At 52.3% G+C, this 26,690-nt stretch overlaps 2 protein-coding genes across 3 annotated transcripts in view; one reads left to right on the top strand and one right to left on the bottom strand.

Moving 5' to 3' along the window:
* Positions 1-21,193, top strand: part of IQCK (IQ motif containing K) — a 144,870-nt gene extending 123,677 nt beyond the window's left edge. Inside the window, exon 9 of one of the 2 annotated variants that reach the window (XM_060285778.2) lies at positions 16,788-21,193. In XM_060285778.2, coding sequence (XP_060141761.1) covers positions 16,788-16,798 — 11 coding nt within the window. In that variant the 3' untranslated portion in view covers positions 16,799-21,193. Of the gene's footprint in view, positions 1-1,721; positions 4,645-16,787 lie in introns of those variants that run through there. The other variant, XM_030847159.2, reaches the window with a different exon arrangement.
* GPRC5B (G protein-coupled receptor class C group 5 member B) lies at positions 4,172-24,938 on the bottom strand. Its single transcript, XM_060285776.2, has 4 exons — positions 24,780-24,938; positions 14,732-15,745; positions 7,169-7,278; positions 4,172-5,805 (listed from the first exon to the last, which is right to left on the bottom strand). Exons 2-4 carry the CDS (start codon positions 15,735-15,737, stop codon positions 5,761-5,763), a joined length of 1,161 nt encoding a protein of 386 aa, XP_060141759.1. The 5' UTR covers positions 15,738-15,745; positions 24,780-24,938; the 3' UTR covers positions 4,172-5,760.
* Positions 24,939-26,690: the final 1,752 nt, after the last annotated feature.

The following is a 26,690-nucleotide window of genomic DNA, read 5'->3' as shown; positions in this document are numbered from 1 at the left end:
GGGCGGGGGGGGCTTGTTAAGAATACTGATGGCTGGGCTCCACCCCCAGTTTTTGATTCTATAGGTCTGTGGCGGGGGGCCTGGATGTGCATTTCTAATAGGTTCCCAGTGATGCAAACATTGCTGGTCCCCGAACCACACGTGGAAAACCATCATGCGCCTGGGTTTCCCTGCAACCTCCCCGTGGGGAACTAGAACAGCCCTGTGCTGAGCTGCTCCATCTGGTTGTGTGCGCCCCTTCCTACCTCTGTCTTATGTCGTCAGGCTGGTAGCTTGAAATCAGACATGGAAACCGGCAAACGCTACAAATCAGAACTCCGCCACCCCAGCCTGTTGCTAAACATTCATATCCTAGATTACATCATGGGCCAGCGGGATACTGGGAGAGCACCTCCTAGGTGTGGACCATCCTCGCTCATGCACTGTCATCATCAATAGGCCTAGAGGCATACAGGGTCTTCACTGTGGTTACCTGTACAGCTTCTATATATATGGAACAAAAATAGTACACATTGAAAAAAAATTAATTTTCCTGTGACCACAGGCTCCTGGTATTGAAAATATTTTTCTGGTTTGAGTTATTAATACAATACTAGTTCACAAAGCCAACTAAATACATTCTAAAATTTGATAGTTATTAAGTATAGAAAGTAAAGGAGACTCTGGGGATGCCAGCATTTCAAATTGCGTCCTTGTTTGGCACCTGGGGATTTTTTACACCCTGGGTAATGCCAGGATGGGGAGAAGTAGGAAAGGGAAATGAGCAACTGCAAGTCCACGCAAGAAAGCCAAGATTTGGAAACTGTCTTTGAATAAACCATGACCAAGAACCCTTGGGAAGTCTTTGTGTAGCGCCAGCCTGAAGACTGCTGGGCTAGCCTGTTTAGTCCACTGCGCTGCGTGTGATGGGGTCCATGGCCAGCGTGTGCCCTCAGCCACTGGGAGTTCAGGCTCGACCGAAACCTCTGCTCTACACAGTACCAACCCCCAACACCCTTTCTACACGAACACTGCTCTTCAAGCATGACCAGAGCCTGCAGCCTTGCTCTGAATAACCCTTCAGGCATTAACTTGGACACTAGAAGCGAAGATTTATTAAAAAGGGAGGGTCTTTCCAAATGGATCTCCCACCCACCAGGGGACTGGGTTTCCATATATTTGGCGGAAGGGGCTTTTATCTATTGGGACAATTACCCTTACAAATAGTGGAGTGCTCTGCGTTCAGCTAACTTTCCTGTTTGGCCGACTCAGGAAATCACCCGGATTACATTCTTGTCCGGACCATAAAAGACTAGAAAAGATTCTCCTCTGGCCTCGAACTGACCCCAGTGCTGTCCTGAGCTTTTAATTTTGGGTGTGGGGGGAACAGGGTGAGTGGTGACAGATTCAGTTGAGTCAAGAGCCTCGAATCTGTCATCATCTTTAGTAAAACTTCCTTCCTTCAGGGCCCCCGACCTGCAAAGCATACTTTTGACCTTCTTCTGAACTGAACTCAGAATGGCCGTGAACGTTACATGAAGTGGCTTTGAAACTTCAGGTGCTGCCGGTGGAGGACAAAGGCCCTGTGTTCTTCCCCATAGATCCACGGGACCAGAACCATCGCAGTCGCTCAGTGGGTTTCGAAGCAACTGACTTCTGTGTATCGAAGTCTGCAGTTTCCAGAAGCCAAGTCTGTCTAGGCTTGTAAATGGACCCTGACTTTCTCTTTCATTTCTTTGCAGTAAAATGCAAAATGGAGGATGAAGAAGAGGCTACAGCTAAGACTCCGCAACCTTAACAGCTGTCGATACCTTTCCCCTCTTTGCTCCAATTACTCCACTTGAGGAAAATGTTCAGGTTATGCTTCCTCTGTTGTGCTTTCTTGAACAACTAGATTTGGTGCATTCGGATAAGAATCTTTCGTTGCAAACGTGTTTTAGTGCAAATAGTTTATCATAAGAAAGTACTAGTTTTAACTTTCTGCATTATCCCCCAATTTTATTCTTTCATCCATATATTTCCTCAGTGCTTCAGGAGTATTCTTCTATACCAACCACTGCTAAAATGTACCATGAACTCTGATTCCAAGAGATGTTGAAGTTTTCTCTAGTTACCAGTTTCCCAGTTTTGGCCACCTTTGCAAAGATCCATATTTAAAATAAAGTCCCAAACCTCTGCAGTGGGTTTTAAGTTTATCCAGTGAGTACTCTTTTCATAAAAAAGTCATTATTGCCTGTGATCATTTCCCAAGGAGACTGACCCTTAACTTTGACCGCATCAAGATAAGACACTTAAACGCAGACAACAATAAAGATAAAGAATTTTTGTTGTCTAGGCCCCAAAGCATTATAGAGATTCCTCATTTTATGGGTAAACTGACTTATTTCCCTCAGTTGTTCTGCAGTTTGCTGCTAACCAGGATTTTCCCATTCAAAATGCCACGGACTTAGCCTCCAGGCAGATCTGAAAGCCAAGCAGTTGTACTGGGTTGTTTTGACAAGCTACCACACGTCTTAAGTAAATAGTAAAGCCTTTATTTTTTGTGTTAAGAACAGCATTTGGAAAATAAAACCTATCTGCCCATGCTTTACAGTCTTTTAAATTTGTAATATTTATACACAGTCGTTTATGGTACACATTGATTGTCCTGAAAGTTCTTTAACGATTTTTTTAAAGTATGCAACAGTCAGCCAGGGGAGGATAAAGGTACATTATAAAACACACATTAATACACTTAATAAATATATATTATCTATCAAAAACGAGCCTTAGCTCTTTATCGATGAATAAAAAGCACCTGCTGAGAACTCCTTGTAAGCTGGTATAATCATTGCATCATTGGATTATAAAAGCCACAATGCTCCCTTTCGGTTCGGGATTCAACTCAGCCTTGCCTAACCAGGAAGACCCCTCCCACTTTGCCCACGTTCTGTGGGCCCTGACAGAATCTGTGCTAGAACAGTGACTCCCCAGCTTTCAACAACCAAATCTGCAACCCTTGAGACACACAGAACTTCCCGGTTTGTCAATTCTTGGGGTCGATTGCCTCCCTCCCTCCACTCCATCTCCAGGGGAGGAATCCAGCACAGAATGACCGTTTTCTATTAGAGGGGAAAGAGTGGCTCTTATAGTCCCAAGGTGAGTTTGACAACTGGACCTGGAAAGATTTGTGCTTACAATTAGGTGTTTTGATCACACAGGCTCTCCTTCCAGGTCATCTTCCCCCAATGTCTTGTTTACATAAACAGACCTTAAACAGAGGTGCCACTTAATTTTGTATTTAAACTTCACTCCGTGGGGGCAGCTGGCTGCCACAGTCTCTTGGCAAAGATGTCTCTTCGCACCGTTCAGGTGAAGCCATTGTAAGAACAGTTCTCTGCCCTCTCCCCTCACTCCCTGTCTCCACCCTCACTGGGAGAGCATTCAGCCCACTCTTGACCTCAAAGCCAAAATAAAATAAAACCCAGAAGTGCAAAAACTATCAGAGATTTAAAAAGAAAAGGAAAGAAAAAGGTCTCAATAAGTGAGGTTTCCTGTGGCTCAAAGCCGGTTCCATTTCTACGGTGGTGAAACGTTCCTTTCCGCTTGTAGCCATCTATGCTGCGCCACCTGACACGCCTGGACCGCCAAGAACTTAGAGAGGACATGACCGTGTTTGCTCTCCCCTCTGCAAGGGGAGCTCTTGCAGCCTGAGTCACTGATGGGATCAGAGAGCTCTGAAGGACTCCAGGGAGTGTGAGTGAGCGACCGTTTCCCAGCACGAGAATATGTAACGCGGCCGTTTTTCACCAGATGGGACCGAGGTGTTCAGAGATTTCTGTGACGTTCAGAATGCTGGGTCTGCACGCATCTGCCTCCACCCCGGGTCCTAGCTTCTCTCCGTCCACCCCCCGCCCCCATACTCCAAGTTCCAGTCCACCCAGTGACCCTCCTGGCACAGAGGGCTGGGATGGGATTCTCTCCCTAGAAGCAAGCACGTGCTCCGGGGGTGGGGCGGGCGGGCGCTTCCCGAAGGTCAGGTAGGGGGCGGCATTCTGGCGCCATGCTCCCTCTTCCCCATGCTGGCAACCCACGGAAATGCGCTAATCTGAAGGAGGGCTACACAGGGGTGGCCAGATTGGCCTCGCTACCCCGGTGCTCTACAAGGATGCGGGCAGGGGAGGGAGAGGATGGGACACAGCAGACTAGGGCCTCGAGAAAAATCAGAAGGTTTATTAAAACATACTCAGCTCAGACATAACGGCTTATGAAGAGGTCAGTTTCCCCCCAAACACTAACCTTTTTCATTTTCTTTAAAGGTTAAAGGCTTATGGGTTGGTTTTATAGAAAAAAGCAATACAGTGATTAGAGTATATGCAAAAGGACCCGCCCTCATTTATACATTCCATGCCGTCAGGTTAAAACTCTTTGCTTTGAATCATTGCTAGCGATTATACTGGCCAAACAGTGCAGAGAACATGGGGCTTTTAATGGCCGAGATGTTGGAAATGCCAAATAAAGGAATGACTTGCTGAGGACAGACGGAAATCATGACAGAAACAATGGGCTTTGAAGAGAACCATTTTCATGGAACTTGCAGAAAACCAAGACAAAAATGTCCCCCACACCCTCCCAAAGCAGCAAGAAACCCTCACGTGCTTCACCCCACCCTTGACCTTTCACTACATCCGCACAGAAGACCCAAGAACTCACTGCTTGCTAGGCAGCGGGCGTTACCTCTCCACCCTGGGGCACCCCTGCCGGGTGGCAGCATCACGGGAACGCTGCGGTGGCATTGGCCTCTGGCCAAGCTAGTGCACTCTGAGCTGGTGGTCCCATCTGAGCTTCTGAAGTGGGCGTGGGGATGGAGCTGGGGAAGGGCTGGAGGAACACTCACGAGGAGGGAAGAGGGAGAGGTGATCAGGGGAGAGACGGCTGCCCCAGCCAGAAGCTGCCCCGCAGAAGGAGGCATGCTCGCTTCCTGCCATCGACGGCAGAGCAAGAGGCCCAGAGAAGGAACAGTGGCTGGCGGCCGCTTCCTAAGTGATGGTCCCTTCAACTCCCAGACAGCCTTTTCTTCTTTGGCACGTGGCAGGCTCCCTCCACCACTGCTTTTAAAGCTCTCCCCATGATTCGGTTGGGCCTCGCCTCGGAATCACACTCACAATCTCCTTAACTGCTCCTGACCCCCCTGAAATGTGAAAACCAAGAGGCAGGCCTGTGGGAAAGCCACAATTCATCCTCCTCAGTGACATGGTCATCTCCAAGAGGCTGCCTGAGGTCCAGCACTTGCTGGGGAGGGGCGATGGTGTGGGATCTCCATGTTCAACCAACATCAGCCCGGCCCACTGGCTGTGAACTTGGTTCTGTTCTATACCCAGAGGATGAAACAGTCTTCTCAGCCACATGTTCGAGTGAGCCTAATCCTATTGCAATTAGCTTTGCTTTAGTTTGCAGGGTTTGAGGTTGGTTTGGTATTAGGTGTGTGTGTGTGTGTGTGTGTGTGTGTGTGTGTGTGTGTGTGTGTGTGTGTGTGTGTGTGTGTGTGTGTGTGTGTGTGTGTGTGTGTGTGTGTGTGTGTGTGTGTGTGTGTGTGTCAGGGGAGGGGAGGGCAGTCGGTGTTAGCTTTTCAGTTCAGCAGTGTTCACATTTACACAAAATCCCCTTGTCTAGGATTTCCAAATCTCCTGGCTGCGAGGCGGCCTTGTTCAGCTACTGTTACTGATTTCTCCCTCAAGAAAGACACAGCCAGGGAATAAAATCGGTAAGAGAGATTCTTATTCTCTGGAACTTAAAAGTCTTTCACCAGAGGTGTCTTCCAGCGTAACTTGGCGGAGCAGTTGGGATCTGGAAACAGGAATAACACACTAAGAACTCCGTGCTTTGCAACGTCAACGTCAGAAACCAGTTTGTTAACAACGTACCATAGATAAGTTACCTTGTCTTTTCTGGGCTGAATAATTCCCAGGAAAGGCAGCAACCACTATGTGTTATGTAGGACGCTCCATTTTGGGGAAGGCCATCTGCCCTTTTCTGTAATCATGAACCTGAACAAATATGTTTCTTTACCCAGAACCCCACCTCACTTTCTAAATCCAGGGTGTTTTTATGCACACTGGCCTTGACCAGACCAGGGGGGCTGAAGAATGACTGATCAGAAGGTTTATCAGAATGATAAGAATGACTGATGGGGCTATTTTCTAACTAAATTTATTAAAACACACAGGCCAAATGCTTGAAACTTAGGCTTTTCTTAGTGCCCAACAATAAACAGGCCAGTGGATGGCTGGGGGTCTTCACAAACGCAATCCGTGAGCCCGCTTGCTTTGAGCCCATTCCACGCCAATGCAAACTGATGCATCACAACCCATCTGAAGGCCAGGAAAACCAAAGTTCCCTCCAGAGATCAGAGACCATCCCTGACTCACATTAAAAACAAAGAAGTCCAGGTGGAGTTATGGAATTGGCACATGATATAAAGAATGGAAATCCAATTTACACGTGTAAACTGGCTCATGTGTTGTTTCTGAAAGAAGCATGTAGCTATGTTTGGAAATTAAATGTGGGAATGAGAGTGAGCTTTTAGATTGCCAGAGAAGGAAAATGATGTAAGTCCACGGACGCAAAATGTAAATGGTGACAATTCTGCTGAAGGTCTGTTTGGCATCAGATAGTAAACCTGTTTTTGTGTTCGCGGGAGAGAAATGATAATCACTTCAGTTTCTTCAGAAATGTTTTAAGAAGTTGGAACCCAGTACGCAGCTGGGGCACGGTGTGCAGGCAGGGAGCAGGGGACAGAGAGCTCAACTAGGTTGGATGCTAGCAAAATCTGCCAGGGTTTCGTGACTCTGGGCTTTTCCTAAAAGTCACTTCTGAAGGACAGCATGGACGGGGGCACCTTCTGCATAATGAAAACCAGAGAATTAATTCACTGGGTGCAAGAGCCCCAAGAAACAGGGACTCTTTCAAACGAATCTACAAACGGTCAGCTAAGTACAGATGGATGTTCCGTGCATGGAGAAAGGGGGTCGAGAGGAAAGGAGAAAAATGGAAGCACTGCATGCATCCTAGCCGCGAGGGGTGTCGACGTGAGCCGCTGTCTTTGCAGCCCTGTAAGCGGCCTCCGCAGAGCGGTGTGTCCCCATCAAAGCTGCCCCCCAACACTGACCACTCCTAGGCTTCCTGCCAAACATCACCTCCTGATACTTACAGTCCCCCCGTTGAGCACAACGGCCATCTCAGTTGGCTGATACACGTTACTTCTGAATGGAGCGCTGGGTCTGTTTCCCAAGCTGCCATTGCGAAATCCTGTTCGGAGAGCTGAGGGAGGGAAGGAAAGGCAACACCAAAAAAAAAAGAAGACACAATTTTGAATTTTGTTTTCTTCCCCTGCATCAACACCACGCTCCAGGCACACACCCCCCCCCCCACCCCTCCCCTTTGTCACAAGCCAGATTCAAAACAAAAGTCACAAAGGCGCTTTGTTCTCTGGCTCTCTTGGAGCCTGACCCGTCTCAGTGGGGTTGGGGAGTTTGCAGAATCCAGGGCACAGGCGGCTCTCAGGGAGGGGACCCCGGGTGGAGCCTCGCCCGGCCCTCCCCTGCCCCCGCGGGCCATGGGTGATGCGGGAGCGCCTGTATCCCTCAGAAGTTGTTTTCTGACAAAAGACCTCCTCACTACTGAGTGCCATCCCTGACAAGTTCAACACCACACTGTGCAACACGGTTTCTGGATACACACAGAGGTGGGCAACCCTGAGACCCTGGACCCCAAGTACATGGTAGAGGTCGGACGTCTTCAGGGAAAAGTGACGGGGAAGAGGACAGAGGGGCCCCAGACACATGAGTGGGGTCATTTGTAGACAGGAAAAAAAGGGAGATCTGAAGCAAAGATAGCAAAATATGTCATCACTTTCTACCTCTGAAAGGAGAGTAAATGGTGTTTCTTATTTGCAGTGTACTTTTAGACATCTAAATTTCCTTTTTTTGGTGAAGAAAAATCAGATGATACAAAAAGGCGTGGTGGAACCGTGAAATGTATATTACTAAGTGAAAGCAGCCAGGCTGTAAAAAGTTACTGTATGATTCCAACTATAATATTCTGGAAAAGGCTAAACTATAGAGACAGTGAAAAGATTAGTGATTGCCAAAGGTTTGGGGGGAGCACAGGGAATTTTTAGGGCATTGGAACTATTCTGGGTGATACTATAATGGTGGAGACATGACATCATGCATTTGTCCAAACCCGTAGAACTGGACAAAGAGTGACCTCTAAAATGTTAATTATGGACTTTAGTTAATAATAATGTATCAATATTGATTCATCCACTGCGACAAATGTAACACTAATGAAAGTTGTTAATAATAGGGAAAACCAGGGGAGGGGGCAGGCAGGAATTCCCTGTACTTCCTGTTCAAATTTTCTGTACCTAAAACTGCTCTAAAAAATAGTCCATTAAGAAATAACAGAAACAAGAAGCACTATAAAAAAATCAAAACAAAACAAAAGTCTTTCTCAATTGTGAGATGCCATTTTACACGGGGCACAGAGGGATTAGGTAACTTGCCTAAGGTCACACAGCTGGTAAGAACCAGCATTTGAACCCAAGCAGAGAGAATCTGTGTTCTTGACCATCACACTATTCTGGCTCCAGATACTTTGTTTTTAACCACATTTAGCTACTTAGCAGCAATCTGAATTGAAGTGACATTAGGGCAGCGGTCCCCAACCTTTTGGCACTAGGGACCGGTTTCATGGAAGACAATTTTTCCAGGGACCGGGGGGCAGGGTAGGGGCCGGAGCGGGGCTGGAGGTGGGGGGATGGTTCAGATGGTAATTCGAGCGTTGGGGAGCGATGGGGAGAGATGGGGAGCGATGGGGAGCGATGGGGAGCGATGGGGAGGGACGGGGAGCGATGGGGAGGGATGGGGAGAGATGGGGAGCGATGGGGAGAGATGGGGAGCGATGGGGAGAGATGGGGAGGGATGGGGAGCGATGGGGAGAGATGGGGAGCGATGGGGAGAGATGGGGAGCGATGGGGAGAGATGGGGCACGATGGGGAGCGATGGGGATGAAGAGCGATAGGGAGCGTTGGGGAGCGATGGGGAGTGATGGGGAGAGATGGGGAGCGATGGGGAGAGATGGGGAGGGATGGGGAGCGATGGGGAGCGATGGGGAGCGGCAGATGAAGCTTCGCTCGCTCGCCTGCTGCTGTTCCTAATAGGCCACAGACTGCTAAGGACCACTACCAGTCTGCGGCCTGGGGGTTGGGGACCCCTGCATTAGGGGCAACTCAGCCCAGACTGAACCAAGGCAGGGTGGGGAATGCATGTTCCAAAACAGACTCTTTGCTTTAGCATCTCCAAGCCTTCAACAGCTCCCATGCACAGGCTGACAAGAAGATGACCTTCCTGGGAAGTAGAGAAGTGGACCAGGGGACAGAGTCCATGGACCCTCACTAGTCCCAATTCCTAGCTGAGACCTCCTTGAAAGAGAGGGAAAACCAAACAGCACAGCTTTCCTCATAATGCAGAGACCCTGCCGGCTATGGTGGGGGGATCTGGCTCTAAACCATTCTCTTCAAAAAACAAAGGCTAGACTCTACAGGCCATCTGTGGGATGCCTTGGCCCAGGGATCCCTCTGTGTAGTGGTTATCTGCTGTTCTCCTCTGGTAAACATCCCTCCCACATTCTAGGTCCTGAGTACTGGCTACAACTGTCTCCTTCCCTGGCCTTGAGGTGGGCATATAATTGGGGCCTGGCCAATCAGGTCCAGTCAGAGCTAATTCTGGGATTGTTCCTCAAGCATCCTGGGAAATGTTCCTCTTTTCTGCTGGGACTCTGTGTAAGCCTAGAGCCGTGTGCTGCCAGGATTCTAACAGAGCCAAGAGCTGGAGAGAGACCAAATCTTGTCATCACTTGAGCTTCCTGGATCTATCCATTTCTGAAGCCTGACCCCCAGTACCTTAGTTCATTGTTGTTTTGTGTTGTTTTGGTTAAATTGCTTCAGAGCAGATTTTTCCAACTAACACTCCACTCTGACCTGGGTCAGCTCTGAAAGGCAAGTAGGGCTCATCCATAAGGAGGTCCCAACAGGAATGTAAGATCATAGGCTAAATGCCAGTCTTCTCCTGTTTAGACTCTGCAAGTGAGGCGAGATTCGCCCTGCCCCCAAAGCTGACTGGCACAGGGCCTTCCACTGGGAAGCGAAGGGGCAGAGTTTAAATAGCCCTTGGCCTAATGAGATCAGAGAGCCAAATCCCCTAACAGAAGAAAGAACCCTTTTCTTTCTTGCTCCTTTGAAAGGTGAACATTTAATGTACCTTGTTAATGCTTTCCAACATGTGATCTGAAGTGCTATATCCTTCAGGGTATTTTCATCTTCTATCACATACCTCATGCCTTGTTTTCTAATTAATTTATTTATTATTATTATTATTTTTGGCTGAGTTGGGTCTTTGTTGCTGCACGCGGCTTTTCTCTAGTTGCGGTGCGCGGGTTTCTCATTGCAGTGGCTTCTCTTGTGGAGCACGGGCTCTAGGCGCGTGGGCTTCAGTAGTTGTGGCGCACGGGGTTAGTTGCTCCGCGGCATGTGGGATCTTCCCGGACCAGGGCTCGAACCCGTTGGCAGGCAGATTCTTAACCACTGCGCCACCAGGGAAGCCCCCCTCACACCTTGTTGATACTCATTAAGAAACAGCAGGCTGGCGAGGTGCTACATATCTGAGGTCTCACTGTGGGAAGGAAATAAGGGAGCAGTGGCTGCGCCACAGTGCAGCCTGGGGAATGCCCTTCCCATCTCGACTTCAGGGATGGACTCTCAAGGGTACAGAGCCTGAAAGGCTGGGTAGATAAAATACAGGAGAAACAGGGCCAATTGTAGCTCCCGGGCAAGGCCCCTTGTGGGGCCTAGTTCCCTAAAATACAAGCTGGCTGAGGTCAGACCAAAGATGAGAACAGCTGTTCTCACCATGGCAAGGGAGGGTGCCCAGGCATTCCCCAGCCAGCAAAGTAGTGTTTCCAGAACAAAGACAATCCTAGCCAGGATGACAATTTAGTCTCTCCCTGTGAGCCTTCCAAGGGAATTGGCTTTGCCTCATGCCCATGTGAATTTTGGCAGACACACATTTGGGAGGATGCAAAATTGGGCTGTTAAGTCTGACAACATCCAAGGTTGGTGAAGAGCTGGGGAAATGGGGCTCTCATATAATTATTCAGGGGAGACTAAATGACTCCACCTTTCTGTGGGGTGGCGTCTGGCAGTATATATCAAGATTGAAAGGTGCAGACTCTTCTGACATGTGTAGGAGTTAATTGATCAAGGGCACAAACATGGATGGATAAGAACGTTCATTGCAGCATTACTTATACGGAAAGCCAGAAACGAGCAGAATATTCACCAGCTAAGATCAGAAAAATAAATGATGGTACCTCCTAGTAATCTCTGCCTCGTGAAAAGAGTACTGTAGCTCTGCTGTCGCTGACCTGGAAAGGCCTCCCTCCATGATATACTGTTGATTTAAGCAAGCACATAGCAGAAGACCACTTAGACCAGTGGTTTCAACCTGGTTACATCTTAGAAGCACTTGGAGAGCTTAAAATACCTAAGCCCAAACCGACTTAATCAGAATGAGGGGCAGGCACCCAAGAGATTCTAACGTGCAGACAGGTTAAGAACTGCTCTGCGGGATTGGTGTGTGTGTGTGTGTGCGCGTGCGTGCGTGCGCTCATCAAGAGATGTCTGGCAAGATGAGACCAAACAGTCAGCAGTAGTTGCCTTTGGGCAATGGGATTCTGAGCAATTTTTATTATTTTCACTTGCTGAACTCCTACCTGATTATTGTTGATCTTTTGTCATCAGAAAGGAATAATAAAGCTATTTTTGTTTTGGAAAAGAAAGAGGGGAATGAGGGACAACCTCCTTGGCTTTGGAACATAGCATTTGAAACAGATGGGCCTGTGGGGCACTTCTGGAGACCCCATCATGCCCTGTGCCAGCACTGGTACTCCTGGTACTGACATGGGTCCCAAACCCCTTAGATCTCTGGATCTTATGTGGATATGACGTACTGGGTGCATTTTCACAAGAAAGGATGCACAGGATTCAGAAAGCCAACCTTCTCTCTCCCTGCTCTGCTGTGAGCTCTGCTGTGAGCCTGAACAAGTTGCCTGACACTCCTGGACTCAGTTTCTTGCTCTGTAAAATGGGACCTATAATCCCTGTCTTCTCAGAGAGTCCTGACACATCTGTGAGATGAGGGACACTAAAGTGCTTTAAGAAGAGAAGAGAAATTCTGTGGCAGAGTGGTCAGTGTGTGGGCTCTGGAGTCAGGCCGCCTGGGTTCAAACCCTGGCTCTGCCTCTTGGGCAAGGTGTTCAGCCTCTCCGTGCCTTAGTTTTCTGTCTGCAAAACGGACCTCACTGGGTTACTGTAGGGATTAAATGAGATTAGCCGCTAAAATGCTCAGAATGGTACCTGGTCCATGGTGAGCACCCAGGAGAGGTTAGCCATCCTTACTTCTGAAGCCCCTACTGCTTGTGTAGTTCTAGCACCCCCCTTTCACTGCAAGTAAACTAGATGATCAGGTTCAACAACCCTGGTTCTTAACTTTCCGGGGATTACGAATGGCTTTGAGAATCTGACAAAGCAATAGACTAATTCCCAATTGAATGTATAAAAATTTACATCCATTTTGAGAGTTCCTGTTACCTTTGAGGTCCAAGGGGAGTCCATGGGTCTCAGATACAGAGGATCCTATTCCAGGAGAATCCAAGGAACAGGTGGCTCCACCAGGACCCCAGGAACTGGCCAGGTGCCTGGCCTCTGCCCATCACATGCCCTGAGGGGCCCTCTGGCCTCCCAGTGAGTGATGACCCCCATCCTGACCCTCATCTTCTCCTGGCGATCCACGGAGCCAGCCCCACCAGAGCTGCGGCTCATCCCTGCCGAATCTATTGACAAACAGAGGCTTGCAGGCTTGGGGCTTCCCAGTAAGAGGGGAGCAGCTCTGATAAAGGCCACACCAGGATGTCTGACTCTACCCATGGTGGGGTTGCAGGTGGTGTGGGGGGCGGGGAAGGTCTGTCATTCTCTCCTGTGGGTCTGGCCAGGAGCAGGGGTTCAGAAGCAGCTGGGCACATCCTGGTGGAGAGGAGGGCTGAGGGTGGCCTTGGAGGACCCGGTGGCTTGATGTGCTTCCCCCCTGCCTGCAGGGGTGGGTGGTTGTGCTCTGGGCCTCAGCACTCAACCCAACAAGGCTGACTTCGTAGTATGACCAGACAGTGGGCACTGCCCAGGCACCTGGGTGAGCATCAGAGAAAAGGGGACCACGACCATCTGGAATGGGCCACCTCCTAGCTGTATGTCATCAGGCAAGACTGAACCTCTTACAGCCTCCATTTATTCATCTGTAAGATGGGGATAATAACAGACCCTGCCTCATCAGGTGGAGGGGTGAACTAATGAGATAATGCAGGTTAAGAAGTCAGAATAGTGCCTGGCATGGAGGCAGTGTTCAATAAATGGTTATACTAGGTGATTAATTATTACTACTGCTGCTGCTAATTATTACTGTAGCTCCTGATAAATGTTTAGGTAACTGAGAAAAAGCCATTTTAATTAATCTCAAGTGCTGGGAGCTCAGCCGACTTGCTTTAAGCAACAATTGTAAGAGACACTTCTCCAGCGTCTACAGCAGGGGCGCCTGGGGCCTGGGCCACCTCCTCTCGGCTCTTCCCTCTTGGGAATCCCGCCGCAGCGGTAGCACACAGCCTGGGTGCTCAGACCACCTCCACTCGAAGTACCCACAAAATCTCTTTTCTGCCGTGCGGGCTCATGGAACTTGTTCAGCCCATTTACGGGAGCCCTGGGAGACGCTCATGACGGCGGGAGATAGGAGTTGGTGGACAGATGCCGCAGCCTCCTGTCCTCCGAGGATCGATTCTGAGGCTCGTTCTACACGTGTCCCTGGCAGGGATGAGCCCCAGCTGCCCACGGCGGTAACCAGCTCTTTGATGCTCTCGTTCTGGTGTTTCTGCCATCCCAGTCTCATTCTCCCTGGCAGGGACCGCCTCCTAAGTAAACCACCTACAACATCGCAGGCTCTGCTTTCGGGGGAACCCAACCAAGATGCACATCCAACAAGCCAGGTGCCGTGGGAGCCCCTCAGTATGTTACCTCTCTCAACAGGTCTATGGGGTGCACAAAGCCTTAACATCTAGGAAGTGGCAGAGGCAGGATCCCAACCCAGACGTCTGACTCCAGGGCCCAAATTCATACACTCCTGGAGACAGAGGTAGGGGAGGGGACTGGAGAGCACTGCCCCTCATCACCCCCTGCATCCCTCCAGCACGTGGGCTGCAATCGTAAACACTTCCAGGGAGCCAGGGACTTAATGTTGATATGTTATAGCGTCCGGGCCAGGGAGTGTGGTGAAGAGAAAGTGGATCCCCACCTAAAGGGCCACCACAACTCAGTGAGGGGTAAGAGACAGAGCCTTTGCAGCCAGCTTCACACGACTGCTGCCAGGTGGGAATGGCAGCCCAGCACTGCCAGATCGATATTTGCGAAAAAGGCCAGAAACCCGGCTTTTTATATTAAATTGGTCGATGCTAAATAAGAATGCAGCTCTGGGCCCATTTCAGCACAGCGGTCAACGTCTGTAGGCTCTGATCTGCCAGGACCATCCCCAGGACCACCCATCCCCGGTGGAGAAAAAGGAGAGAGCACTTTTGCGAAGAACAGCCTAACCCAGCGGGGCGGTGCCCACCTTACCTGCGCTGTGTTCATCCATCGAGAAGGCCTTGTTCTCCATGTAGGTCCGCGGCAGCGGCACGTCCTCCTCAAACGCCGTCTCCCGCATCCTCGGCTGCGACGTGTCGAAGTAGTTGGGTGCGTTCTCCTGCGGGGAGGGCAGGATGGTGCAGTGGACCTCTGGGATGGCGTGGAAGATGACGAAGACCCAGCCACTGGCCACCAGCGTGATGGCCAAGGTGGGGTCTCCCCAGGCGTCTCCCTGCCGCAGCTCCGCGTTGCCGAAGAGGTACATCGTCATCCAGGCCACCCAGACAAGCACGGAGAGGAAGGCCGTGACCAGGATGCAGACCCCGTTCTGCTTCCACTTCTTGAACTTGCCGCACAGCGTGAAGAGGGCCAGCCCCAGGGTGGCCACGAGCAGCACCATGTCGTAGATGAGGGCCATGGCGAAGTCCATCGGCTCGTAGGCGCAGGCCGGCTTCTCGTCGCGCAGCACCGTCAGCACGAGCCACTCGATGGCGATGATGACCTGCACGAGCATCAGGCACAGGGCCACGCCCACCAGCTGCCAGCCCGACGGGCTCTTGCCACGGCGCACCAGCCTCCGCACGCGCCACGCCTGGCTCAGCAGGCAGGAGAAGCAGAGCGCGAAGAGGACGCCCCAGAGGAACCGGCGGACGGCGCAGATGGTCTCATCCTCCCGGATGATGAAGGCGAACGTCAGGCCGAAGAGGCCCAGGGTCCCCAGGAGGAAGAGGAAGTGGAGGCCCACGGGGTCCTTCTTCTCCTTGTCCTTGATGAACGGCAGGCGCACCAGGAGGATGAGAATGAGAAGCAGTGTGATCAGGGCGCCCGCCCCCGCCACGGCCTCCACCACGATGCCCCAGATGGTGTCCAGGTCGCACAGGGACACGTACTGAGGAAGGAGGTCCAGCCCGCAGCCCCGGGACGTGCTGGTGTTCTCGGAGGCCCCGGAGGCAATCACGAAGAGCAGGAGGAAAGCAAGCACCTGGTGGGTTCTCATCTTTCTCTCTGACACCAGGAACGTTCCAGAAAAGTTGGGGGGAAAAGACCAATTCATTGTAAGACTCCCACTCTCCTGACTTCTTTAAGAAGACCCACCTCACTTCAAACCCACCAGCCCCCTTCTCCAGGCAGCACAGCCTGGAGGAGGGGCGGGGATTTCGGCCCCCATCTACCCCCTAGTCCGGGCTCAGTGAACAGCCGTGAACCATCAGTGCTAGTGGCTGGAGGAGAGGATGGGAGGGGGACTCACTTTCTCTGGATACTCTTTCATATTCTTTGAATTTGAGGCCATGTCTGAGCTCTTCAAAAATAAGGGAATAAAATGAGACTTGAAGAGACGGTCATGGGCCGAGCGCTCGCTGGGAGAGGGGCACGCACTACCCGTTTCAGTCTCTCAGCCTGGGAGAGGGGCACGCACTAGCCGTTTCAGTCTCTCAGCGCTAACAGCTGACATTCACCGATGACTCACCCTCGGCCAGGCACTCGACACATCCAGTCCTCACACAGGTGACGGTGACACAACAGTCTTGAGGAGGTTGGGACACCTGCCCAGGGTCACACCACTCAGCTCCTAGACGCATGCCCTCTTAGAAGCTTCCCAGCGTTTCAAATGTAGTGTGAACAGTCTTCCTGGGTTCCACCCTTTCCCCCCTCTCCCCTCGCACATCCCACCCCTCCCACAAATATCTGCTGAGAGTCCATCCTCTCACTCCAGCCAGCCCACCTCTGCCGGGGATGCCTCCATGCCTCATGGAGTCCACACAGCCGCCAGGAGATGGGCTTATTAACCCCTGTCTCGTCTTCCCCTCCTCCCTCTGCCTAGACTGCCCTCCACACCCTGCTCTTATGGAAAACTGCCCCTCCCCACACTGGTCTCAGCTCTAATGTCATCCCCTCAGACCTTGGCCAAGGTCACACCCCCATCCCCACCCCCAGCGTCCCTCATCTATTTCTTAGGTCTAATGGCATCTGTCATCTTTTTGCCTGTTTACTTTGTTTCTCCTGTCCCTTCCTCCTCTCCTCCCTTCCTGTCTTTCTTCACCACTAGCTACAGGGTGACGGGGACACGGTCTGTCTCGTTCATCAGCCTCGGGCCTCATTCTTCCTCGTTTGGGGGGTTGTCCTGTGCACTGCAGGGTGTGTAGCAGCATCACTGGCCTCTACCCACCAGGTGACTGAAGCTCACCCCCTCCCCCAACTGTGACAACCTCCCAAGTTTTTAGACACTGCCAGTGTCCCCTGGGGGGAAAATCACCAGGATGAGCGCCACTGGTCAAGTACTAGCATAAAAGCACACTAGATGCTTCCTAAATACTGAGTGAACGAGACTTCTCACCAGGACTCTCCTCTACCCACTGCCACCAGCTCCTTGCTTTTGGAGGGAGCCTGGCCTTGGGAAAGCCATGCCTGCACAGCTCTGCAGTGATGTTTCCAGGCGTCTTAAGCCAGACTTACGGCCTTAGCTCCACCCACAGTGAGGCTGTAACCAGCCACCTCCAGGGAAGCTCAGCACATCCCTGGGGCTTTCTTAAGTAAATGCGGTATCGACCACCTCTCTCTCTGCTCCTTGATGGGATACGGTGAGCAGCTCTGATCCTGCCTTGGCCGCAAGGCCATCAACTGGGATAAATTATTGATGCTGCAGAATGAGAAGGAGCCTGGTACTCTATGGACCAGCTTCTTTGCCTGTAGATGAAAGAAGGCAGACTGGGAACGGAAGGCATCTGGCAAGAGATGCTCCTGAAACAAGCACCCCAGACCCAGGCGATCAGGCCCATGGTCCTGCCGCTATTCGGGGCTCTGCTGCTTCAGTCACTGGAGAGCCACCTCGGCCATTTACACCTTGTCTACAAACCCACCGTAAGTTATTTACTTAACTGACTCACCAAGTCCCTGAAATCGACTCAAAAGGAAACTCAACACATTGAAATACTTGTTGATGGAACTCACGTTGCATACCCACTGGCATATATCCCAACGTACCACCTTTAAAAAAATACTGTCCTAGCCAGAGCTGCATCTCACAAGAGCACACTGGGAATCAAAGTTTAAGAACCGGATATGCTGGAACAAAATGCCACCAGGCCCCCGACACAGTGCAGTGGGTTTCCCCTAGGCCTCTCATCAGGAGACTTCTCAGCAAGTGACAGCAAGACACACCCCAGGCGGCCTCTCTAGGCCACACATCAGCCAGTCTCACCTCCAGCGTGGCCAGGAGAGGACGGGTAGGAATGCGCTTCTGGAGTCTTGACCACCAACCCTCTCCCCAACTCTCCCACCCACCTGCAGGCCAGTGGTTCTCAACCAGGGGCAATTTTGATCCCAAGGGACACTGAGGCATGTCTAAGGACATTTTTGGTTGTCACAACTGGGGAGGGCGGGGTGCAATTGGCATCCAGTGGGTAGAGTCCAGGGAAGTGGCTAAGCATCCTACAATGCCTGAGATGGCTCTCAACACAAAGGATGATCCGGCCCCACATGTCAACAGTGCTGAGGTTAAGAAAGCCTGGTTTATACACCGGAGAACAGAGTTGATGAGGGTGAAGCCAGGAAACCAGCCAGGCCTCAGGTCCTTTCCTCGCAAGAACTTGGCCTTCTTTAGCTGCCTCCCCTCATTCTCCTGGGGGAATCTCCTCTCTCCAGGCCTGCCTACAAATTGGGACTGGGTTCCACCAGCTCGTCCCCCTTCCTGCTTGTCCTTCCAGCCACAACAGGAAACCAGTGTGGATGAAGAAAATAACAAGATGGTGACCACGCTTCTGAAATTGTGCAGGTTCCTACGGCTGTGGTCCAGGTCTCTAGCTCCGACTCCTTTCTCAGATGGGAAATAGATACACTCTTGCTTTCTGCTTTCATTCCCAAGGTTGGAACCCTCTCCTTCTGGGGCAGCTGTTGTTTTTGTTGTCCTGCCTCCGTTTCTCTCATTTCTGAAGAGAGCTCCTGAATTTCCTTTGGAGAGCCGCCTTGAGCCCCAGCTGCAAGCACCCGACCCAGCCTGGCCAATCAGAGCATTTATCCCACCCTTTGGCCACACTGACTGGTTCATGAACAGGCACCCGGCCCCAACCAGACCCATGAGAATCAGTCTGAGGATTTTTGCTAGAATTAACTGGAAAGAGGTTTTCTCTTGTTATCGGGGTTAATGAGCTAAAAGGATATACACCTGGAGCTGGAGAGGACTTACTTACCATCACAGGGACAGAACCTGTCTGAGAGTAAAGCTGACTCACAGGAAACGGCCACGTCATGGACCAGAGTCCTAATACACAGCAAGGCTGGCTTCAGTTATGCCTGAAGCCAGATACCCTGGTCTTTGCAGTTCCAGCAGCCAATTAACTTCCTTTTTTTGGATTAAGCCAGTCTGAGATGGGTTTATGTTACTTGCTAACAAGGAAGTTCTATTCTACGTCCCACATGATGTGGTCCTCTTCTTCCAGGAAGCCCTCTCTACCCAACATCCAGGCAGCCAGAGGCTTCCATAGGGTCCAGTTGTTCCAAGTAGGTCATTTTCATTGCTAAAGATGCCCATGAGGTGACAGCCATCGTTCTACAGAACACTGTCCAGGATGAACAGGAGGGAAGCTACACACCACCTCACGAAATGACGCTGAGTCCAGCTCATCTAGGATTTCTGGGGGGTTCTGCCCTGCAGAGTTTTCTGTTACTGCCATAGTGACCACGACAATGACTATGAGCTCGCACAGGTGCTCACTGTGCACCAGGCCCTCTTCTGTGCGCTTCACATATATTAATACCTTATCATCTGGACAATGACCCCACGAGGCAAGTTCTATCACTGTCTCCATTTTACAGGAAATAAAACAGAGAAGCCAGGTGGCTTGTCCAAGGTCACATAGCTAGAAAGCGGTGGAGCCAGGAGACAAACAATTGTCCTATTGTTACTGGGCTCTTACTACAGACCAGGGCTCTGGAAATGTCACACGGTGAGACCTTTGCTGGCCAGTCTATCTCAATTAGGTTCCCTCTGCCTCTTTACGCTCTACACCGATACTCCCGATCCTTATCTTCATAACATGTGCCACAGTTTTCAAATATTTTATTTGATTACTCTTTTGGTCTGATCCCACACACCCAGGCTCTTGTCTATCTTGTTCTGCACCGATTCCCCAGTGCCTGGCACATGGGCAGGGCTCACGGCCCAGTTGCTGAATCAATAGACTGATTAAACGTGGTCTCCAACCCTCATGTCACCTGGCAGGAAGATGCTCTCACTGTCATTTTATAGAGGAGGGGACTGAGGGCCTGAGAGGCTTCAGTCAAAGTCTGATCTTCAGACTGGCAACAGCGGCAGCATCGCCCGGGAACTGGTTAGAAATGCAGATGCTCAGCAGTGGGCCTGGCCACCTGTGTTTCCACAGCCCTACGATAAGCTCCAGGTGTGCTCAGATGCTTCGGTGCACTGAGGTTTGAGAAGCACGAACATATGCAGTGGGGGAGCCTGGATGATGGCCCGGCACCTTCCGCCCCACTATCCCTGCCCCAGGCCCAGGGGGCAGTGCTCACTCACACTCCATCTCACCCACTGTCAGGTAAGCCCCATCCTACCCCCTCAGCCACCTGGGGCCGCCCCGCTGCTGAGAAAGGAGCAGCTCTCCAGGAACCCCAAACTGCACAAAACAAGATTAGAGGTTTGGAGTCAGCCGCAAGGCAGGGCTGACTGGGAAGGGATGAATACATGGCAACAGACCCGTGGGATGTAGGCATGCAGCTCCTCAAAAGGAGTAATGAATAAAGTGATGAATGTGCAAGGCTCGGCTCACATACTAATTACTTTGCTGCCAGCCAGGCTCCCAGAAATGTGACTCATTCAGACGCTCTTAAAAGCACTGCATCGCACACGCAGGCCCGCGCACACAGGCCCGCATGCGCGCGCGCACACACTCTCTCTCTCTCCCCGCAGAGGGGCCAGAAGCTACCGGCAGGTGGTGGAGCAGCATGTTCCTCGCAAGCTGGGGCCTGCAGAGGCTGGAAAGAATGCAGGCAAGATTCCTTGCGCGAGGACAGCGCTGCCTGCCCGAAGGCCACAAGCAGGGCTGCTTCTCCCAGGCTCAATCCCGGCCAAGCAGCAGAAACTTCCGGTTTCAAGTTCTGCCCCTGGCACTTGCGAGAACCCTGTGACCATGGGCGGCTGACTTAACCTTACTAGTCTCGGTTTCTTCATCTGCAAAATGGGGGTGATAATACCCATCTTCCAGCGTTCTTGTGAGGATTAAAATAATTAATAATTAGAGTTTAGGACAACAGATAGCATGGGGTAAGCACTTATATAAAGTGTTAAATAAAAGATTGGCAAATGCTCTGAGGTTATGAACTTTTCTGACTTTGCTTTTCCAGGAGGGGTGGTTGCCATGGAGATGGGGCTGAAACAGGGGCTCACCCAGGTGTTTGTCCACCACTGGTTTCCAGCCTCCCCAGTCACACACCAAGCAAAGAGGTCCCTGAGGTGGTGTGAAGGGGAGAAGCCTTTGGGGGTGGTCTACCTTGGAAACTCCCAAACTCTCCTGATCCCCACAGCAGGTGCTCTAAATGGGAGCCTTGCTGTGAAGGTGGTTTTCCAGAGAGGAACCGGTGCTGGAGGACCTGAGGCCAGCCTGCGTGCCCTGAAACTGGGTGTCCCTGTTGAGGAGTCAGAGCCGGACACCCAGAAATGGGACACCAGCCATTCTCCTGGGAACTAGCATCCCCACGTTGCCATCTACCCATATGAAAGGAGACACAAGATATACAAAACTGCTCTGGAACACACCATTCTGACCTGCTTCGCCTCGGGGGCTACCAGCAGAGGAATCTTAAACCCACCTTCTCTAAAGAAGCGGGGAGGCGCTGGGGCATGGAAGGGAAAGAAAAACTAAACAGATCTGGAGGGACCTTCTCTAAAGAAGCGGGGAGGCGCTGGGGCATGGAAGGGAAAGAAAAACTAAACAGATCTGGGGGGGCTTTGCTAGCCCTGGGCATGTCTAACAGTTCAGTACCCGATGAATACCTGGCACAGGATTTACACTCCCGTCAGTCTCCTCAAGAGTGGAAGACCTCTCAGTTGGAGGAAAGTCAGACAGAACTGTGTGACATTGGGCATTACTCACTTAACCTCTCTGACCTTCAGTCTCTTCTTCTGTAAAACAAGGATAATGATAGTGCCACTTTCACAAGGCTGATGTGAAACGTACTTAGAAAGTACTCAGCACCGCAGACAGGGAGCACTGGGTCCTGGCTTATTACAATTACGATTCCCATTGTCCTGTTGGGAATACAAAGAGGTAATGCAACTTGGCCAGAGGCTTCCTGGAATTGATGGGCCGAGCCGGGACTAGAACCCACTTCTCCCAACTGCTGACCTCAAGGCCACTGCACCCCTTGTTGGACTCCCTCTGTTGGACAGAAGCCCAGGATAAGGCTGCAGAGCCAGTCCCCCGACACACCCCAGCATCACACTCTGTCCCTGCCCACTCCCATTATAGCCGCTGGTGCATTTCCTGCTCCAGAGGGATTAAACTGTTACAAGGTTTCCTGACATTAAACTATTTCCCAGACCTGCAATCTAACCCTTTGATGTCTTTTACAAGTTACACCATCTCATAATCTTCAGTTCCCAAGGCCGCCCAGACCACCAGCCTATCTGGGGGCCCTTGGATTTAATAACCCTCACAGGTTAGTAAACAGGGTTGCCAGAACACAGGCTCCGTGAGCCATGAATATGCAAAGCAGCTCCAACCCTGTAAATAAAAGCAATCATTTAAATGCAAATTGCATCCTTGGCCGCCCGTTCCAGGGTGGATGGTTCCTCTGAGGCCGTAATTCTGAGAAGAAAATGTGACTAACTCAGAACCCCCAGGAAGCTCCGCATGGAAGTGCTTATGGGGCGTTGGGCTCTGGGTGGGGGCCACTTAGGGGGGACAAAAACTGCCTAAAAGTGGGAAGGGGGTTTTAAAACCTGACCTACCCCTGGCGTAGGCTTACAGGGCCAGCCAGGCTCAAAGCAGTCCTCACAGGTCCCCTTCGGAGGCTCCCAGCGCCTTGCCACCCTCAGAGGCAGAATGAAAAGGAAGCTGCTTTTCGTCTCCTTGTAAAGGTCAGGGGAGCGTTTAAAAATCAGATCTCGTGGCTTTCCACTCCAAATCCTGCAAGGGTTCACCAGTCCAAGGAGAATAAAACCTAAACTCCTTTCCATGGCCCAAAAGATCGTGGTCTGGCTGGTCCCTGCCATCCCCTTTCTAACCCCGCTCTCCACATCTGCCTATGAGCTCCAGCCACAATGGCCTTTGTTCATTTTCTCTGCACTCATTCCCACCTCCAAGCCTTTGCACTTGCGGTGCCCTCTGCCTGGTTCAGTCTTCCCCCTGCGTCTGTCAGTGCCCCCTCCCCCATAGCGGGGCTCCACTAACGTGTCACTCCCCAGCACGGTCTTCCCTTATGTGTACATACTCTTGTCACTTTATTTTACAGCACTCTGCTTTCTTTTCCTGGCAGCCCTTATCCCATCAGAAGTTCTAGCTACTTACTATTTATTTACTTATTTAGTGTTCACCCACCTCCCCAGTGCCCTGAGAGCAGGGGCTTATCTGCCACTTCTGTAGCTCGCATATTTATTGAAATAACACATTAACTAATAAAGATTTTGAGCTTCTCTTTCTAACAAAACTGCTTTTCTTGCTGCCTGGGCCCCAAATGGCGACTCCTTCCCACTTCCATCTTTTCCCTCCCCAACTCAGCTGACCCCTTTTCAGAACAGAGCAGGGAACAGATAGGAAACTGTTCACTCCGCAGTCTAGGTACAAAACTGGCCCAGTGAAGGGCTCCCAACCGACTATTTGCATTCTATTTACATCCTATTTGCATGCAGTTTTAACTCAAAGTCTGAAATCCTCCAGAGAGCCCCCGCCCGTGGGGAAACTTCTGAATCAAGGTTCCTCGGCTGAAGTTCTAAAGCTTTTGTGCCAAGTCCCTCCCCCACTTCTCTTGTCTTTGCGAGGATTTCCCAGTTCCTCCGGGGCTCTGCTCAGGTGCCCCCCACCCCGTGCTGGCGCAGTTGGGCAGCCAATGTGGCGCGTGGCCCGGGGCCCCAGGCGGGGACGCGGCTGCCCGCCACACTCCAGGGGCCTTTGTCCGCGCTCCAAGGAGCCGCCCCTTAGCGAACTGGGGACATGTTGGGTGGGTGTGTGCGTGTGGTGGGGTGTTGGCTAGGCCTGGGAGTGACAGAGCCCGGTAGGAAACCCGCGGGCTGCGCTGGAGCCGTCCTCGGTGGTAAGCTCGGTACGCCCCCTCCCTGGCTGGTTGGCCAGCTCCCCCAGGCCAAGGCGGGTGCAGGCGGTAGGGATCCCGGGGTGCTTGGCGCTGGAAGCCCGTGTCCCCCAAGTTGGGGGGGGGACGCAGCACAGGGCTGATCCTCACCTCTAGCTTGGCCGCAACAGCAGCGCTAACATCCCGCCATTGTATGCATTCGCCCCTCATTTCTTCCCGCAGCCCCAGAGCTCAGCTCTTCTCGCCCGCGGTGTCCCCTCCTTTCCCGCAGTGCGCAGCCACGGCCGGCTGCGAGCTGGGCCCCCTGCCCCTATGGCAGGTGCGGCAGCTCACCCCCCAACTCGGCCCCTGTGCCCCCGGCTCCGTCTGCCCTGTCTGTGCTCAGGCCCCACGGGCTTGCCACGCAGCCCTGCCCGTGGCTGCCCTCACAGGAGTCACTCGGACACGCCTGGACTCCCTTACAGTCCCAGCTGCCCTTTCCTGTGGTCGCCCCCAGATCCTCCCCAGAGACTTGGATCTCCACCTGGTCCGGGTACATCCCCTCCCCCCATAAAGGTCCCAACCCTCCCCGCCCCCCGCCCCGCCCTCTGCGGCTCGTCTCCCGCCGCACTGTGGTCCCCTCACCCTAATCCCCCAGCTCCCCCAGCAGAATAACCCCTTGGGGGAGGCCTCAGAAAAGCACAAGAAGCAGACCCCACCCCAACCGTCCCAAGTCCACGGCGGGAAAAGTTTCTGGGGTCGCCGCATTGCCCTCCACCCCACCGGCGCGGCTCGCACTCACCGACCCCCGCGGCCCCGCAGCGCCGATGCTCCTGCTGGCCCTCGGTCCGAGTCACATCTCTGCAGCGCAGCCGTGTCCCCAGCCCAGCGCGCCCGCCCGTCCGACCTCACTGCATCTCACTCGCTAGCCGCTGCCGAGCTAGGCGCCCCCTGGCCCGGCCCGCGCTGCTGCAGCCGCCGCGGCCCCGCCCCTCCTGCCGGCCCGCCCCCGGGAGGCCCCGCCCCGCCCCCGGAGCTTCCAAGCCCCGCCCCTCCCCGGCCCAGGCTAGGCTGAGTGTTCCGAAAGCAGCCCCGCGCAATCTCCTTGCTCCTGGCCTGCGGCGCTGAGACTAGCCCTCTCCTGTGTCCCCAGTTAACGAACACCACCCGCACATCCACAGTGCGTCCATAAGCAGTCCGGACGCGCCGGACACATCCCCAGGTTGATCCACTTTCAGAAACACACACGTGGAGGGGCTTTCTAAACCATGGGTTCCTAAACACTAACTTCCCCACAATATACCGGCACCCCATCCAGGGCGCAGAGACGATTCCGCCGCGAGCGTTCCAAAATCACCAACGCCCCAATATCAACTAGGCAGCCCCTTCCCGCTTGGGTACACTCCAATTACCCTCCCCCCCCAAGTGTCCTTGTCCCTTTACGCACCCTGAGCCCAACACCCGCATCCTTGGCCACTCCAAACATACTCAGAGGTCCACACGGTAAACCCTTCACGTAGCTCCACACGCAGTATCCCATCACCGTCCCCCCCCCACATCATCCACATACACACACGTCCACGACCTTCCCGGTCACACATTCGGAGGCCCGGGGCCACCGGCTTGGCGCTCCGCAGACGCCCAGGGCACAGGCGGGATGCGCGCCCACGGGGCAGCCGCGGGACCCGCTTGAAGTCTGGCTCGACGTAGTCCACCCGGCTGTCCGATGTCGGCATTGCCTCGACCGGGCCTGGGGGCTGCGCTCCAGCTTCTGACCGGCTTCTCCAGGTCGCCCCCTCCCCCGAAAAAAGCCCCCAGAACTTTGAGGACCCCCCCACTTGTGGTGTGGGTAAGACCCTCCCACCCCATCCCGGCCCTACAAGACAGGACAGGGAGATGACCCCTGTTTCCCACTTCTCTGCGTGGGGGAAGCGGGGTGGGGAGGCGGGAAGATGGGTTGCGGAGTAGCACTCCCTTCTGGGCATATTTCTAGGTTCTGATCTTTGGGGTCTCCGGACCTTTCAGATATTCTCACCCCTTCCCGCCAACCTCCAGCCTCCCAAGTATCCTCTCCCCGCAGCCAAGACGGTTTTCTCCCGGGCAGGCCACGTATCCTTTGGGCACGCAACTCTCCAAATATTTTATGTTAATTTTAAGGAAAAATGGAGGAGAAGAAGCACGAAAACAGAAAACTAGCCCAGTTTCATCGGCAGACGTATCCTCAGCGCCTAGAACAGTGCCTGGCACTCAGTAGGCAATCTTTAAATGTTTGCGGTACGACCCCTCCTCAGTGTTCCCGCGAGACTGGGGAACTGGAAAATGGATGGGCACTGTCACCTGCTGGTATATAGTGGAACTGACGCCAAGATCCTTTTCTTTCCCTCTGTAAACGTGGGCAAATTCAACTTTCTAAACCTCAATTTCCTCATACGCAAAATGGAGATAATTGTAGTAGTACATGCCTATTGGGGTTATTGTAAAGATTAAACATATAATGCAGAGAATTCCCTGGTGGTCCAGTGGTTAGGACCCTGCGCTCTCACTGCCAAGGGCCCGGGTTCGATCCCTGGTCAGGGAACTAAAATCCCACAAGCCGCACGGTGTGGCCAAACAAATAAACAAAAAACAGCACAATACCTGTAAAGAGCTTCACACAGAGCCTGGCATGGAAAACTGTTAGTGTGAGTTTTGTTAATATTACAATCATGGTTAT

The sequence above is a fragment of the Globicephala melas genome, chromosome 15, assembly GCF_963455315.2.
Source record: "Globicephala melas chromosome 15, mGloMel1.2, whole genome shotgun sequence".
In the NCBI taxonomy this organism is placed as follows: Eukaryota; Metazoa; Chordata; class Mammalia; order Artiodactyla; family Delphinidae; genus Globicephala; species Globicephala melas.
This window is presented reverse-complemented; position numbering and strand designations above follow the sequence as displayed.

What these genes read in the sequence shown, in the direction of transcription:
- GPRC5B (XM_060285776.2), bottom strand. Translation starts at nt 15,737, where the DNA reads ATGAGAACCCACCAGGTGCTTGCTTTCCTCCTGCTCTTCGTGATTGCC. An exon ending in GATGGATGAACACAGCGCAG is followed by an intron (nt 7,279 to 14,731) that starts GTAAGGTGGGCA and finishes TCCCTCCCTCAG; the next exon opens with CTCTCCGAACAGGATTTCGC. An exon ending in TTGTGCTCAACGGGGGGACT is followed by an intron (nt 5,806 to 7,168) that starts GTAAGTATCAGG and finishes TCCTGTTTCCAG; the next exon opens with ATCCCAACTGCTCCGCCAAG.